The 15875-nt window shown below is 30.1% G+C and overlaps 1 protein-coding gene across 1 annotated transcript in view; it reads right to left on the bottom strand.

The window, feature by feature from the left end:
* Nucleotides 1-612: 612 nt before the first annotated feature.
* D2hgdh (D-2-hydroxyglutaric acid dehydrogenase) overlaps nt 613-15875 on the bottom strand; it is a 23326-nt gene continuing 8063 nt past the window's right edge. The window contains 9 exon segments of the mRNA XM_018448887.1: nt 613-1202; nt 1205-1387; nt 1469-1637; nt 2319-2617; nt 2785-2953; nt 3373-3455; nt 5008-5118; nt 5550-5747; nt 6365-6659. Of these exon segments, the coding sequence (XP_018304389.1) occupies nt 1141-1202; nt 1205-1387; nt 1469-1637; nt 2319-2617; nt 2785-2953; nt 3373-3455; nt 5008-5118; nt 5550-5747; nt 6365-6629 (1539 nt within the window). The 5' untranslated portion in view covers nt 6630-6659 and the 3' untranslated portion in view covers nt 613-1140.

The following is a 15875-nucleotide window of genomic DNA, read 5'->3' as shown; positions in this document are numbered from 1 at the left end:
GCGCGATTTCTTGTTGTTTCTAGGATCGCTCAAATTGATAATAAATGATTAAATACATATATCGTAACATTTAACAAAACTAAACAAGTGTCTAAACTTAAATATTTTATTGTATTTTTATCACTTATTAGAATGAAAGAATCGAATGATTAATTTTTAATTATTTGGTTTCTCATTATTTTGGTTTTAATAACTTTTTCCACATCTTAAAATTTGTATTCTACACACACACATATATCACATATATACTAAATTTTTAATAAAATTAAACCTTATTATATCGAAAAATCAGTCCTATTTGATCAGAGAAAGGAACAACGGAATAAAAAACATATCAATTCCAAAAATAAAATCTTTATTAAAAGTTTATTTCAATTTATTTATTTCGTTGTACCGTTTTTTCTACTAGATAAAATTCCATAGTATAAAATTTAATTAATGTTAAGAGCATGACTAAATTAAATGCATGCCTGGGAAAAAATGTTTCATATATAATTACATATAATTATATGTAATTATATAAAATTTTATATAATTATAAAAAAAATTGACATATTTTATATATACAATTATATATACTTATATATAAAATATACCAATATATATCCCATTTTTTTCTCGGGTGTGTATGTAACAAGAGATATTTTTGCATTTCTTTAACATTCAAATCTCTGTTGACTACAGTTCACTTCGTATAGTTACATAGTGCTTTCCAGCAAGAAACATAGTATAACACAACATGGAAAGCATTCACAATCTCTTCTTTACATACATCAGGTACATTTACATTATATATATTTAAAAATATATATAATTACAAAAATTTTTAAAACATTCATATAAAGACATAGATTTTGGTATTTCTCATAGTTATTACTAATTGTATCTATTTCGAATGAGGCGTTAGTCACGAAACGTTTTGTCTGCTTTTATCGGCAGATGGATAATAGCCAAGAAAAACATATAGAACTTTACCAGCATGTAACGCCAAATATTGTTATAATAGCACGCAATGGTACTTCAACATTTTTATAAACATTCATAAAGATAATCATTTAGCTAATTGCACGACTATATTTAATCTTCTATGGGCTTCATTCAAATGGCACATAAAATATTTACATCGTTTGTGTTTACAAATTATTTTAACACCTTATATGGATTCAGAATGCCATTAGGATCCATCATTTTCTTCAAATCATTATTTCTATCCCGGAAGAGCTTCGACTCAAATGAAGGTATTTAGTTTTTTTGAAGCCAATGCCATGTTCGGCACTAATGCTACCCTGACATTTTGATACGTATTCAAAAATAAATGGTTCCAATTGCGCGGCTACATCCTCGTAATACTCTGGTATAGAAATTTGTACATGGATGTTTCCATCGCCTAAAAACAAAAAAAAAGGAAATCATTTGCGGATATCAAACTTATTTCAAGACATTTGAATTCTTTTTGTAAAAATTATACCTAAATGCCCATAACCACTAATCCTGACAATCCGAGAATCGCGTATTTCCTTGCGAAGCACCTCAACGATCTTATAAAAAGATAAAAGAGGTAGGGAGATATCGTACTTGAATACGTAACCGTCTCGTAAGACGCCTTCGCTAATTCTTTCTCGAAGTCCCCATATGGCCTGAAAGTTTAATTTTCACTATAAGGATATGAATTGATAAATATTTCCTAAAATTTTAAATATAGATTATTCTTTCAACAAGATCCAAATATGATACATGTAAATGTTCAATTACATTTCTAGGAATCAAGCATAGTAGAGAAGAATTTCCATTTTTAAATTTTCATAGTAAATTTTTGTTACATCTTCGTTTCGTCTCTGTATCTTGCTACAATATAATTTGTAATTCACTGTGCTTAGATAATCAATTACGGACACTCAAATATAAAGAAACTCATTTTTAGGACAGTTATTATCTTGTGTAAGTCATTATCTTATAAAGACATGTAGCAATACATAAGATTGTCTAAAATTGTCTCATTATTTCTGATAATTTTATTAAGCATTTAGTTGTGTTTAATTTGTGTTCTTTATTTGCGTGTGCACAAGTAAATGCTATGAGTATCTCGCTACAGATCCTCCGGATTCTTGTTAAGCCGTAACAATTCCAGGTAGAATACAGTCATGATATCATAGAACATCATCATGATATTATTTGTCATTCATAAATGAACTTATAAATGAATTTATAAGTGATAAATAAGGTCATGATAACGTCTTTATGATATTACTATAATTTCTGTGTTCTACCTGAGATATGAATATGATCGATATGATGTAAATAAATTGTCGATCACATACCTCCAACTTTTTCGATTCGTTAGTCATTGTACCATCTTCAATGATGTCGTCATTAATAGCTTTTTCCACGAACGAGGATAACTTTTCTTCGTCATGAACCAAATGGCTACCTGCAGTTTCAATTATCATATAAAACTCATGGCCATCCTCGCGGCTCGTTAACGGATTCTTCATGCCAAGATTATTAATGGAAACATCTATAGATAATCGATCCATCATTTCACAAGAAGACAGAATTTCACCTAGATGACGTTTCGCTAAATAATATGTTTTCAACACTTTATCGAAACTTGTCAACCCTACAAAATAAAATTAACAATCCTAAATAAAATTTATATCTTAATAAAGCAATGTTTTGAAACAAATTGTGTGTGCTTTGCAATTTAATTTATATATTGAATCTAGTCATTGTGCTATAAAATACATACTAACGTATTTTTATATTTTATTTACAATTAAAGCGTACCTAGAAATGCGACGTTTATGGCCTTCGGTAACGGTGGACATTGAACAGACACTTTGGTTACAATACCTAAAGTTCCTTCAGATCCAATAAAAAGGTGTTTTAAGTGATAACCGGTATTATTCTTCTTCAACGCATTCAACGCGTCTACAATGTCGCCGTTAGCCTTCACCTGAATAAAGAAAGACAATTATTTATCTAATATTACTTTCGATTATATATATTAAACTACAATATATAGAAAAAATTTCAATAGACAAAAAAGAGAAATTTAATTTTTCTAAATTAAAAAATCTAAATTGTTTTTTCCTAAATTTTCAATAATGGTTACAAGATTAATAACATAAAAATAAATAATTTAAAAAAATAGAAATAATTTTAATTTATAAAAATTTTAGGCATATTATACAAGACAAAATATAACAAAAATCGATAGATATATTATTTATGTCTTTAATAGTGTCATAAATTTAAATTTTACATGTGTATACAAAACATAATAACAATAATTACTATTTTGTGAGAAAAATAATAAAATTATTATTATTTTAAATTACATAATTATAATTTGTATTTAAATTCAACTCTTACTGCTTCGACTCCCAAGACATTTCCATGCAGATTGCCATAACGGAGAAGTCGCAATCCACCAGCATTTGTAGATACACACCCACCTACAGTGTTGTGCATAAATGATCTTAAAATTAGCTAGATAAAGATAAGATGAAAATTTGGAAATTTATCTTAGATAAGATAAAGATGATTCAATTAAATTCATCTAGATAATCTAGATAAATTTATCTGAAAATTCATCTAAAATTATCCAGATAATTTTTTTTATTTTTAAAACTTATACTTACAGTTACAACAAATAATTAAAAAATTCGTACAAAAAGACTATAGAAGTCAACTTCTGGTTATTAAAAATTTCGAGATGTACATTTAATTAATAATAATATATGATTTCGACTCCTGTTTGAGTCATCTTCAGCGTTACAATATTACAGCAATTAATATATCGCAGTAAATGTCTTTAATTTTAATTTGCGATAACTTCTGCAATTCTCGTGTGATTTACTATTACTTTGTATGTGACTTGTTGACTCCGTGAAGTGAGCACAATTTCTGTTGTCCTCTATATTATTCACTTTTTTCAACGATTTTTTTAAATTTTAGCTTGAGTTTTTATCCACAATGGTCACATACAAAAGGAGAGAACTTTGAAGACATTGACTGCGATATATTAATTGCTTTAATATTAAAAGATTGTAACGCTGAAGATGACTCAAACAGGAGTTGAAACGTACGAAATCATATGGTATTATTAATTAAATGTATATCTCGAAATTTTTAACAGCCAGAGGTTGACTCCTACTAGCCTTTTGTATGAATTTTTTTATTGTTTGTCGTATCAATTAAAGGAGTTTATAACTTATTAGTTTTAATTTAATTTCATTATTACTCACAGTTAATAAAAAATATAACATTTTGCCATTTGTTTTGCTTTTCTGTAGTGTACACTTTTGGAACTTAAAATGAGTATAATATGTTTGATATTTGGCGAAAGAGAGAGAATTCTATGCACTACAACTCTCTGCACGTCTAGTGCAAAAATGAAAAACAGAGGATCGATTGCGTATCTCGAAATAAGGTAAAAATTGCAAAAGTGAGCAAATTCACTAGAATAGTTATAATTTAATCGGTCAATATTTAGTGAATTTGCTCACTTTTGTAATTTTCTCCTCATTTCAAGATACACAATCAACTCTCAAATCACTTGAATGCAAGTAAGTAGTTATATGTATAAGATCTGTTCGCGTCGTACGAAATCCCCAAATATTTTTGCACTTAAAATAAGATAGATATACATATATTTGGCCTTGAAAAGAGAGACAGCGAAGGTGCTGAATACAAAAAGTGCAAACAACGCGAACAGACCTATCTACTACTGGATGCACCCACTTTCTCCTTGAGGCTAAAAATTTTTCTGCAAACATGAACTACATAAAAGCGAATATTTCAATATTCAGCACATTTCCAGCAATGTAACATGTAAACTAAATTATCTAAATGTCATTCAAGATAAAGATGACACTTTTTTCCATCTAAGATGCAGATAAAGATAATTAATATTTTTATTATCTAGATAAAAATAAGATGACATCATAATTTCATCTAGATGATCATCTAGATAATTTTATCTAGATAAGATTCAACACTGCCCACCTATCAAACAGCTTCCTTTTGCCCCAAGGTCTAAGGGCATCATTAGGTTCACTGTAGATAAGTGATTGTCCAGATCTTGTAAAACACAGCCAGCCTCGCATGTCAGTATACCTAGCACAGTATAATATCAAGTGTTTTTAATATAATAGTACCACAAGAAAGAAATGAATAATTGTGCATGATGCTTTTTTACTATTTAACTTCAAGGAATCTTATCATAATATTATTCGCATCTATTATTCTTTGAAAAATATATTTTCAAAGGACATATCATCATAAAGAAAAAAAAATGTTTAAATTCAATTCTTGTAATTCAAGGAGCGTACTGCAGATTAAACTGTATTCAAAGAATATATGAATTAAATTAAATCTTTTTAGCTTTATAAATAATTAAATAGAAGATTTAGATGTAGTAACAAAATTTTTTTTATATTAGATATAATCGCGCGTAAAGTAAATGAAGGTTTTCGCTTAATTTTTTTAGTAGAGTTTCCAAAGATATTTAGATACATTTGAGTTGATGTCATACTAATCGCACCTACCTGTCAATTCATTTGTGTCCAAAATTTTATTCATGAGCTTCATGGAAATGACAATTTCATCAAATACTGGGTTGGAACCACCAACTAGACCTGTATTTCCGCTCTGGGGGCAAACTGCTAATCGTTGCTCGTTGCAATACTTTAGTATTGCAGATACTTCCTCAGTGGATGTCGGTTTCAACACTAGCTGACTTGCACCTGCAATTATGTTAACTATGAATTAAAAATGTAAAGAATTTCGGAATTTTACTCTGAAAATTAAAATGCATTTCTTCTATTTGAACTATTGTAAAAATATGGCCGCACTCTCTAATCTCCATTTTTACATAAATTGAAAGAAGATATTTTAAACACATGCTAAAAATACTAAAAATAGCATTCTATAGAAAATTTGCCTTATTTTAGAAAGAAATAAAATATGAATTCCTTAAATTGTAATTTTATATTTTTTTGGTTCTCTACAAATTCTTATTGTATTATTAAAAAAGAACCCTATTCATTTAGCAATGAAGTATATATGATTACTGAAGACGTATATAAAATTTTAATGTTAAATTCGTAAATAGAATGTGTGAATTCTCTGATTATCTCTCTGTTTTATCCTAATAAAACCATAAAATATACACATTTCAATTTTATTTATAGCGACATGTTATAATATTCATTACTTTCACAACAAGAAGCTTCCTTTAAGACAGCTTCCTTTAAGACAAAAAATAATTTTTTTCTGCTAGAGAGAGTATTTCCTACAAATTTTTATAATTAAAGACATTTTTTTGTCGTTTATCTTATACGCTTATCCTTTACATGCTTACCTCTAACGGTTTTTGCAAAGTCGATATTGTAACTTTCGCATTCATCCGGGTCCGTAATGAGGTGACTGGAGCCAAGCAACGATTCGAAAAAGCGAACATCTGCATCCGTGACCATAGCGTAGGGCCCGCGTTGAGTTTTGTATCTGATCGACGTTAATTCGGGTTTCGCGGTGCCGGCCGAATAGTAGCGACCAGCGATTTTCCCGGAACATCTTGCGATGGCCTTATTGCATTGAAGCAAAATGCCCATCAGCCCATTTCGCATCTTGATTTTGTTTTCTACGATAAATTAATCCTGAAAAAGAACAAAAGATATATTAAATATTTCTAATTTTATAATCATAATTTTTAACTTATATTTTTCTCGTAGAAAACAAATGAAAATAATATATTACAATACAAGAAAAACAAAGATATCACTTTATTTATCAAAAAGATTTTCCTTACTTCACACAATTGATCGGCAAAAGAAAAGAAAGAAAAATTTGTTTAGAAAAGTTTGCTACTAAAGACTAGTGTAATTCATTACGTACTTTTATCATTGTACGTAAGTAACGCCATAAATAAGTATAATGCCATTCATAATTTTGAAACGCTGTTTTTGTCGTAAACAAAAGTCTGTCAAAAAAGGCACATTTGTAAACAAACAGATTAGCGACAATTACAAGTCACATGGCAATAAAATTCGGATTAAAATACTTTTTTAAATAAATTTCAAAATGCATAAAAATTGCAAATTATAGTTACTCATTGCACGTAAATTCATAAGTAATACTCGTGTTTCAATATACATATGTTTATAGGGGAACCTGGGGTATAACGGGATGTACTCGATATCTTTTTACAGATATGCTAATATGTAATGAATTGTCAGACAATAGTTACTGTTAGATGTATCTTATTATATATTGTTATTAGTTGTCATATTATTTTTATCTGAAAATTGCTAAAAATTGTTTAATGTGTTCGCTTTACTGTCCGCGAATGAGTTACAGATTCTTTGATATATTCGCATAAGGTAAACAATAACAAAATTCTATTTTTTATTGTCATAAGTACATTTATCTTATTATATAATCTTTTCTTGTTACTTTAGTAAAATCTATACAAATATATTGATTATCTGTGACATTTTATATTATCTAAAGTAAATTTATGTACTTCGAGGCATAATGGTGCCCTGGTGTTATTTTATGTTTAAAATGAGTTTATGATTCATGTGCAAGTGTATGTGTAGATAAAAATGATGAGAATTATTTTATTTGTGTTATCTTCTTAAACATTTTTATTTATGTTCAATATAATAACAGTATACCTTGTATAATGTATCACTCAGCATCACATATAGAATTATTAATAAAAAATTAAAAGTGCAACAATGTATTTTTACTTATATTATATGTTCTAAGTCACTTTTAAATAATGTGTTCAATATTAATTTTTTTAAAATAGACAAGTTTTCTGTGGTGCCCCATTATGCCCTGCATAAATGACATAGTGAAGTTACGACACACTCTCACAAAACAATAATTTCGTCCTGTTAATCTATACTTTTGCAGTAAAACTTAAGTTTTCCTTATAGTAAATACTTCAAAAAATATTTTAATATATAACAAAGTTGATTTATTTATCTTTAATATGTTTAAAACTTGAAAAAATCTAACTATAACCATTATAGGTTCCCCCCAGGTTCCCCTATGTGTCAAAACACGGCCAACAAATCCCAAATTGTGTATACTGAGATTCATAAAAAAAAATTAATATTTTTTTCGATGAATTTCGATCTCTTATATGCAATGTTAGACGCTTCTGAAAAATTAATGCCTATATTTATTAAATCACTTTTCATATATGTGTTACATTGTCTCTATGCATTTTCTAGCTCATATAGGATACGTTCCGCACGAAACGCAGGCACTGACAATACTGAAAATCTATAATTCACCTGTCGCACATTATAAACTTTCAGTATTGTCAGCCATTTCCGAATACACTTATATGTTAGCAATTTCGTGATTTCAGCATAACTTATCAACACAATAAATCAATTTGCTGTTGAAACTACTGCCATCTTCAGGCCATTTGTCAACTTCGACGAATCTCTGGTATTTATTATCGACATGGTAATTTTTCTATATTACAAGAATGACGAAAGCCTTCAAGATCGAATAAAAAAATTAAAAAAAACTATTCGGACTACAATCAACCTATTCTTTATAATTAAATTTTGCATTTTTCATCCGTTTTGTTTTTCTTTTAATTATAAGTACCTTTCATCTTAAGAATAAAAAAATGGAGAAATATATAAGTACAATTGTACTGAGGTCTAAAAAAGATGGGAGCACAGAGTCGTGCATAACGCATAACGTACAAGGAAACGAATCAAATCCTTCCTTTTCATGAAATAAAAGATTAATTGGCTGATTTTTTTTATATTTTATGCATTATGCGTTATGCAATGATCTGTGCTTTGACTTCAAGCCTCTACGTCTTGCCAATTTCCACGTTGACGGTTCTATTTTAGCCAATCACAATTTAGTAAGTTCGAATCTGCTGCATCATGATTCATGATTGGTTGAAACAGAACTAGGCAACCATGAAAACTAAATGGTATCTCTGATACGAGCTTATATAGTTATATGATTTTACAGATAGTGATATCAATAGCTAAAACGTAATATTGATTTCCGCCATATTTAATCTAACACGAATCAATAAACAATCGATTGACAATTATTGAATAAAATTAAAATATATCACGTATAATACATCAATAAAAAAAATTTTGTAGTAATTTTCTACCACATTGAATCACTCTTTATTTTATTAAATGTTTTAATAGATAAATATCAGTTACAATTTATATCATAAAAAAATGCATAATGCTAAAATATAATATTATTAGTTGGTATCTGTAATATAAGTATATACCAAATTTTAATTATCTTTATTTTATATGCGAATCTTGTGACTGAACACAATATTTTCGTATGTAGTGATGTATGCACAATGTAATATTGGATGTATTTAATATTTAAAACTTTTTTCGGGCAGCTTCAATTTTGAAAATAATCTCATCGCTTCGTGAAAGATTACGAAAAGTAATCGGAACGATTTAAGAAAATACACAAAAAGCCTTTACCTGATGTGTATTTTATGATCCATTGATTTACGGAGATAAACACTGATAGGGATACCTAATGTTACACAAAGACAGATATTATAATATCTCAAATTTTTTTTTTCAGTTTTCCACAAAACTGAAGTCCATGTACCTTCCGTATCCACAACGAAATCTTTATCCGTCCGTATTTACTTTAACTTATCTCCCTGAGCTAATCTACCTTTGCTAGTGAACATCCCATAAATTATATTCAAATTTTTTTCAATTCTTTATTTTAAACCATTTCATGATCACCGTCACGATGACCCATTGCATATGATATAATATATGAATGTGTACAAAAGCGGATTACAAAACAATGTCTGTTGCAACAATGTCAGAGGGTTAACGCCGCTATCCGTCTCAGCGTTACAGTGATTAAGGCGTGGCTATCTTAGCGTGCCTATTTATAGCCGGACATGCATGCGGTGCGCCTTTCACGCGCGCGATCGTGCAGAAAGTGCAATTCGTCGCATCCGTAATTGATACAAAACCGCGCGTATGTCCCGCGATTTGCATAATGGCGCGTCAAAGAGCCTGACGTCGATTTTAACAATAAGAATCAAGGCTACGATTCACTTGCTGCAAATACTTCGAAGCATTTTTTGATTGGTCAATCAGTATGAATTGAAGCTACCCGAAAAAAATTTTTAATATTAAATACATCCAATATTACATTGTGCATACATCACTACATACGAAAATATTGGGTTCAGTCACAAGATTCGCATATAAAATAAAGATAATTAAAATTTTGTATATATTATACTTACAGATACCAACTAATATTATTATATGAAATTCTTTCTTTCGATTGGTCAATCCAATGCGTCCAAGCATTTGTAGCGTCAAAAATGGACCGCACCCAAATTATCGTTTGGAAAACCACGTGATTCAATCACTTCTTCGCTGGACACTCGTCTCTCACGTATCTTTTACCGCGAAGCTGCAAGCTTCCAGTTAATATATAGAATCTTTTCGGTCTTGGCAAGAGTCACCCCATAACTTTTCTTGGAATTTTAAAATTCTTTCCTTAAGACTGACGTTTATCTGCGTCATGGATTTTAAAATTCTGAGAATGTAAAATCGCTTCAAGTTAAGTGATAACGATAAATATGAGATTAATACAATCTTGGCGTCAAAATGCGACTGTTAGATTCCTTCCATCGGAAAAGCATTACGAAAATATTTGAATGAAAAACTTTCTTTTTTCTCAATGCAGATGATATTAAAATTCAACAATATAATTTTCTTTCATCATAATTATATACCGTTTATTATTGTTATTCTAACATTCATTTATTATTATTATATTCTTGACATAATTTACTATTATAACTCACTTTGAAACTAACAAAATATGACAAGATAAAAAGCATCTTTCTGGGAATCTCGATAAAATTTCTCAAATACGTGCCTCTACGAATTCACCAATGAAGCTCGCCAATGAATTTTAAAACATGCAAGCAGATGACCTAACTTACAACATAATATCTTAATTCTTAATCTTTCGTTGATAAAACAATAATCGTATCACGTTTCCTTTTCGCCTTGTAACACAACACTATTTTTATCATAACCGTTACGCGATTATACGAACCGCGATTGCAAATTTAGCTTTTTATTTGTGACAATTTTATACGAGATCAATGTCGCGACATTTCGTAAATTGGGATGTGGAACTCGAATTGCTCTAATTTATTCAAATTAAATAATGGCACAGAGTCAAATAATAAAAATTAACGCGGTAGCTCTTAAAATTAATTTGTTAAAAGTGCGCCTTTGAAAGAACTTCGCAACGGATCAGAAATATCATTTCGCTCTTTTATTTCGTATATATATAATTCTACCTGTAGAAACAATATAATTCTTTCCATACAAATGATACGAGACTTTTTATTCCCGCGCATGCTCGTACTATCGATAAATTATAGATAATCGAGTAAAAAGAAGCGCGTCAAAGGCGCATGAATAAAACAGATTTCTCTGTGCGCAAAAAAAATCGAAGTAAAAGAACAAATACGCTTTGTACATCACTATACGTTTCTATCGTTTCCACATACTCGCCCAATTTGTATCAGATAGAGGTATCGTTAATTTCCACGTTGTAATTGTATTCATGCAATTAGCAGTAATCCGTTCGAGTGCTTTTCATCATGAACATTTCTCTGCAACATTCGATATGTAAATCATACTCTTTTCATGGCGCACTCATTCAGGTATAATATATCCTATATATCGTGCATGCAATTTGACGCAAATAAATGAGCGCGCCACGCACGTTCGATCGCATCGCGATTTTTCGATTAATAGAATACGTTTCCCGGACGTTCCGTAATTGCGTCCATAATTAATCGGTCTCGCGACAAAACGTCCTTCGCGACGATAACTCGCGATTTGTTCGTTAAACCGTTCAATCTCGGTTATCGCGTCCGCGAAAAACAATGAAGGAAGGGAATTATTAAGAACTTAATTTTAGCGTGGTCGACAGGTGAAAAATAGAAGCGATGGATCGATGAAGCTTAATCCAGTTACTGAAATCTCAAGTGTCCCAATCGATAATACCAGTCTGCATTAAGCAACATCGAGACGGGCGACTTAACTTGTCTTCATTTTTCAAATTCGGGAAACACAATGGTGGAGAACCGCCTGACTCGTTGATTCATTGTTATAGACGCACAGCGGGAATCGTTAAAGTAGGTATTAGGATTGAGATGTTTGAAAAAGAATAGCACAATTGAACTACAAGAACGGACGTCTGCCGTTAAAATTTTTTTTTTAATTTGTATAAATTTAAAAAAAAAAACAAAAAATCTTAGTTTCAGTCGAAGCAGATCTTGATAATTAATATTATTCATTAAATAATAATATTCATTGCAAATTTTTGCAAATATATTTTTCAGTTTTATAAACTGCATGCACGCCAATTCTGTTTGTTGGATTTGAAATGCAACTGAAGTTAGAATATTAATATCTTAAATTAAGTTGATTTCAATTTAATAATAATTAATAAGTATCTCAAAAACCTACAAAAAATATTACTCCAGCTAAGATTTGAACATAGAACTGATTCTTTGATACAATGTCTTTATACATATATGTAGATATACAAATATATATTTATATTTGGACAATAACGAACATTAAGCGATGAATATCAAATCTGAAAAATTAGTGTGGATTCAATACCTACGCGGTGTCTATATTATTATTATTATATTGTTCTCATTGTGTTGATGTTAATATTAACAGACATCGCTACTTTTAGAGTGAACCAAATATTTTTTGTTACAAAAGCATATGTACTTATATAAATACATTAGCCTGCTTATATCTTTTATATTCCTCAAACAGTGAAAAAAATTATAAACAAGTTTTTGCTTCAAAGTAAAAGTCAACAAATGAATACAAGAAAATATCAATAATTAATTTTTAAATCATCAAATAGAAATCTATCAGGAATAAATAAGGAGATTGTAAATTTTCTACAAGCTGGACAAATACATTTACATATGTTGTACATTGTGAAAAAGCATGTAAAATTATAATAATAAATGTAAAAATTACATGATTTACAATATAATACAATTAAAATTTTTTCATTATAAATTGTGTCACTTTTTTACACTTGTTCACATAATTTTATATACCTTTTTTATAGTGTAAAATATGAAAGGATCGATAATATACGATTCTTAAGCTTTTTGCAAATAAGTGAAACGTAACATAAGATTCCTTTTCGCAAATCTATAGATATCGTCGGAAATTGACCTCGCTGAGATTATATACCGGTTTCGAACTTTGGTAGTATACAGGGTGTCCCAAAATATTTGGAAGCTCGTGTGCAGATATACTGAAAAAAAGTCTAATTATAGCTACTAAATATTGGGTGAAATAGTTTCAACTAAATGTTGAAATAATATAACTAAACATAATTTTATCTTTACAAATATTTAATAAGTATTATCAAATGATATTATCAACGATAATACTTATTACACGTCTCAGAAAGTACACTATACGTCTTTAAGTTAAAATTAACATTTTATTTTTTACAATGTAAATATTTGTAAAAATAAAATTATGTTTAGTTATATTACCTCAACATTTAATTGAAACTATTTCACTCAATATTTGGTAGCTATAACCAGACTTCTTTTTCAGCGTACTAAACTGAATCGAAAAATCTTCTACTAATTTTTGCAAGTTAATGAAACATTAATTTTTAAAGAAATAAGTGTGTATCCTTTCGGTCTATCACCAAATAATGTACTCCCATCGCTAGGTGCGCGGAGAATTGTTTATTACTATAAGCGGCAACAGTCGGCAAAAGAAAATTCTCCGCACTAAGCGATCTTAGAAATCCTATAACAATAAGTCCCGATTTCACAAACATAAGATTAAATAGCGTTTTCGGCCCGACCGGATTTGCACCAACCTGGGTTGGAAAATGCTTTGTTAACGTTAAATACTCTACCAATAGGAGTGCAAGAAAGGTCATTAATTTCAACCCAGATGCAAATCCGGTCAGACCGTAACGCCATAACTTTAATTTCGGATCCAATTCTAAAATTGGAAAAAGATGAGGAATAAGTTGAACCGAGATTAAAAATAATCTCTTTAATTTGTGGAACCGGGTCTAGTAAGAGTCTGAATACGAGCCGCAGTTTTGTTTTATACAGGGTATATTTAATAAAAATCTGCGAAATAAGAGAAAGACATACATTTACTATTTCTTTCTATTTCTCTGTTCTATCTTTTTCTTATTTATTTATCTCTCTCTCTCTCTCAAAAATTATTAAAACATAGCGGACAAATAAAAGACTTTGTCATCTAGACTCTTATTGGAGGGTCTGAATACAAATTTCTATATCTTCTCATATATATATATCTGTTATTTATTCTTGTGTACTAAACTGAACTTTCCTTCTTGCTTTCAACAATGAAATATATATGTATCTATTTCACTTTGAGTTCTAAAAGTGTCCCCCAGCTACAGAAAACACAGACTTTAGATCTCGCCATACGCTTGCATTTATAGTGAATACACAATCATGTAGAGATTTTTAGAAATTAATATCTCCTTATCTATTGCAAAAATTACAAAATAATATAGGACAAACGACTCAATTCATTCTGTTCTATCTGCACACAAACATTGTCTCAAATATTCTGGGACACTGTATATGTATAATATGAATTCAAATTCATTATTACAACAAATTACATTACAACAAATGCTTACAAAGGATTATTATATTAATGTACATACTAAGAGGAAAAAAGCTTTTTATTCTTTTGTAAAGATAACGAGATTATCTTTTAGAATAATTTAGAATAACCGATATTATAAATTAGAATTTATAATGAAGAGATTGAACATGTTCAGTTTCAGTATGAACGCGTGATATGGGCTGCAACGATTGTCTTGAAGTATTATATGGAGTCGGATTGTTAATGTTGGGGGGGGGGGGGGGAGGGGAGATAATAATGACATCACTCGTACTAAATTGCAATGTGCGTGAATGCACCGACTATTAAAAGAAGCTTCCACAAATATGTTCTGTATATGTATTCTGTATTTGTATGCTTTTTGTATATATATTGATATATGTATTTGTACTTGTACGTTGTCTTATACATATATATTTTTTGTATTTATACATATTGTATATATAGTCTTTTATGTATATGATATATTTTTAAATGATATATATTTCTTTCTTAACGTTCAATTATCTATAAACGTCAAATAGATATCTCACTGTTTGAAATTAAAAACCAAGAGGATCACGTAAGCTGTATTAAGTCTCAATTTAGTCAGTACAATACAGCAGAAAACGAAATGGCGTAACAATTCCATGCAATTATTTATGCTAAATTAAGAATTAACGATGTTATTGTACAATGCATGTAGTGCGCAGATAATGAGAGGTAATTTTATTCGAGGCGAAGATTATTACAAATCGAATATCCGCGACGAAGAGGATGGCCCGGTGCCCTGGAGCGTCGTTGCCCCAGCCCCCAATGGATCCGTCATGGCATGGCACTCGCGCAGCAATTACGCTTCGCTCCCCCCCCCCGTCGCTGTGGTCGCTTCCATTTTCTCGACGTTAATTCGAGGACCGATCGGACGCAGACATCGGATATATTATAATCTACAGCGAATCTTTCGATGGGGAGCCCTCCTACTCCTGCCCCTTCCTCATCGTGCATCACCGAACGATACGCGGCGGTATATTACCGAGCAGGAGACTGTGTGGGGAAAAAAGAGGTCAGGGGAAGAAAGGGAAGGGGCGGGCGAGTATGGGAAGGAGGAGATGGCGATGGCAGTGAAATGAGCCCGCG

Source organism: Mycetomoellerius zeteki, unplaced genomic scaffold (assembly GCF_001594055.1).
Source record: "Mycetomoellerius zeteki isolate Tzet28-1 unplaced genomic scaffold, Tzet1.0 scaffold228, whole genome shotgun sequence".
NCBI lineage: Eukaryota > Metazoa > Arthropoda > Insecta > Hymenoptera > Formicidae > Mycetomoellerius > Mycetomoellerius zeteki.
This window is presented reverse-complemented; position numbering and strand designations above follow the sequence as displayed.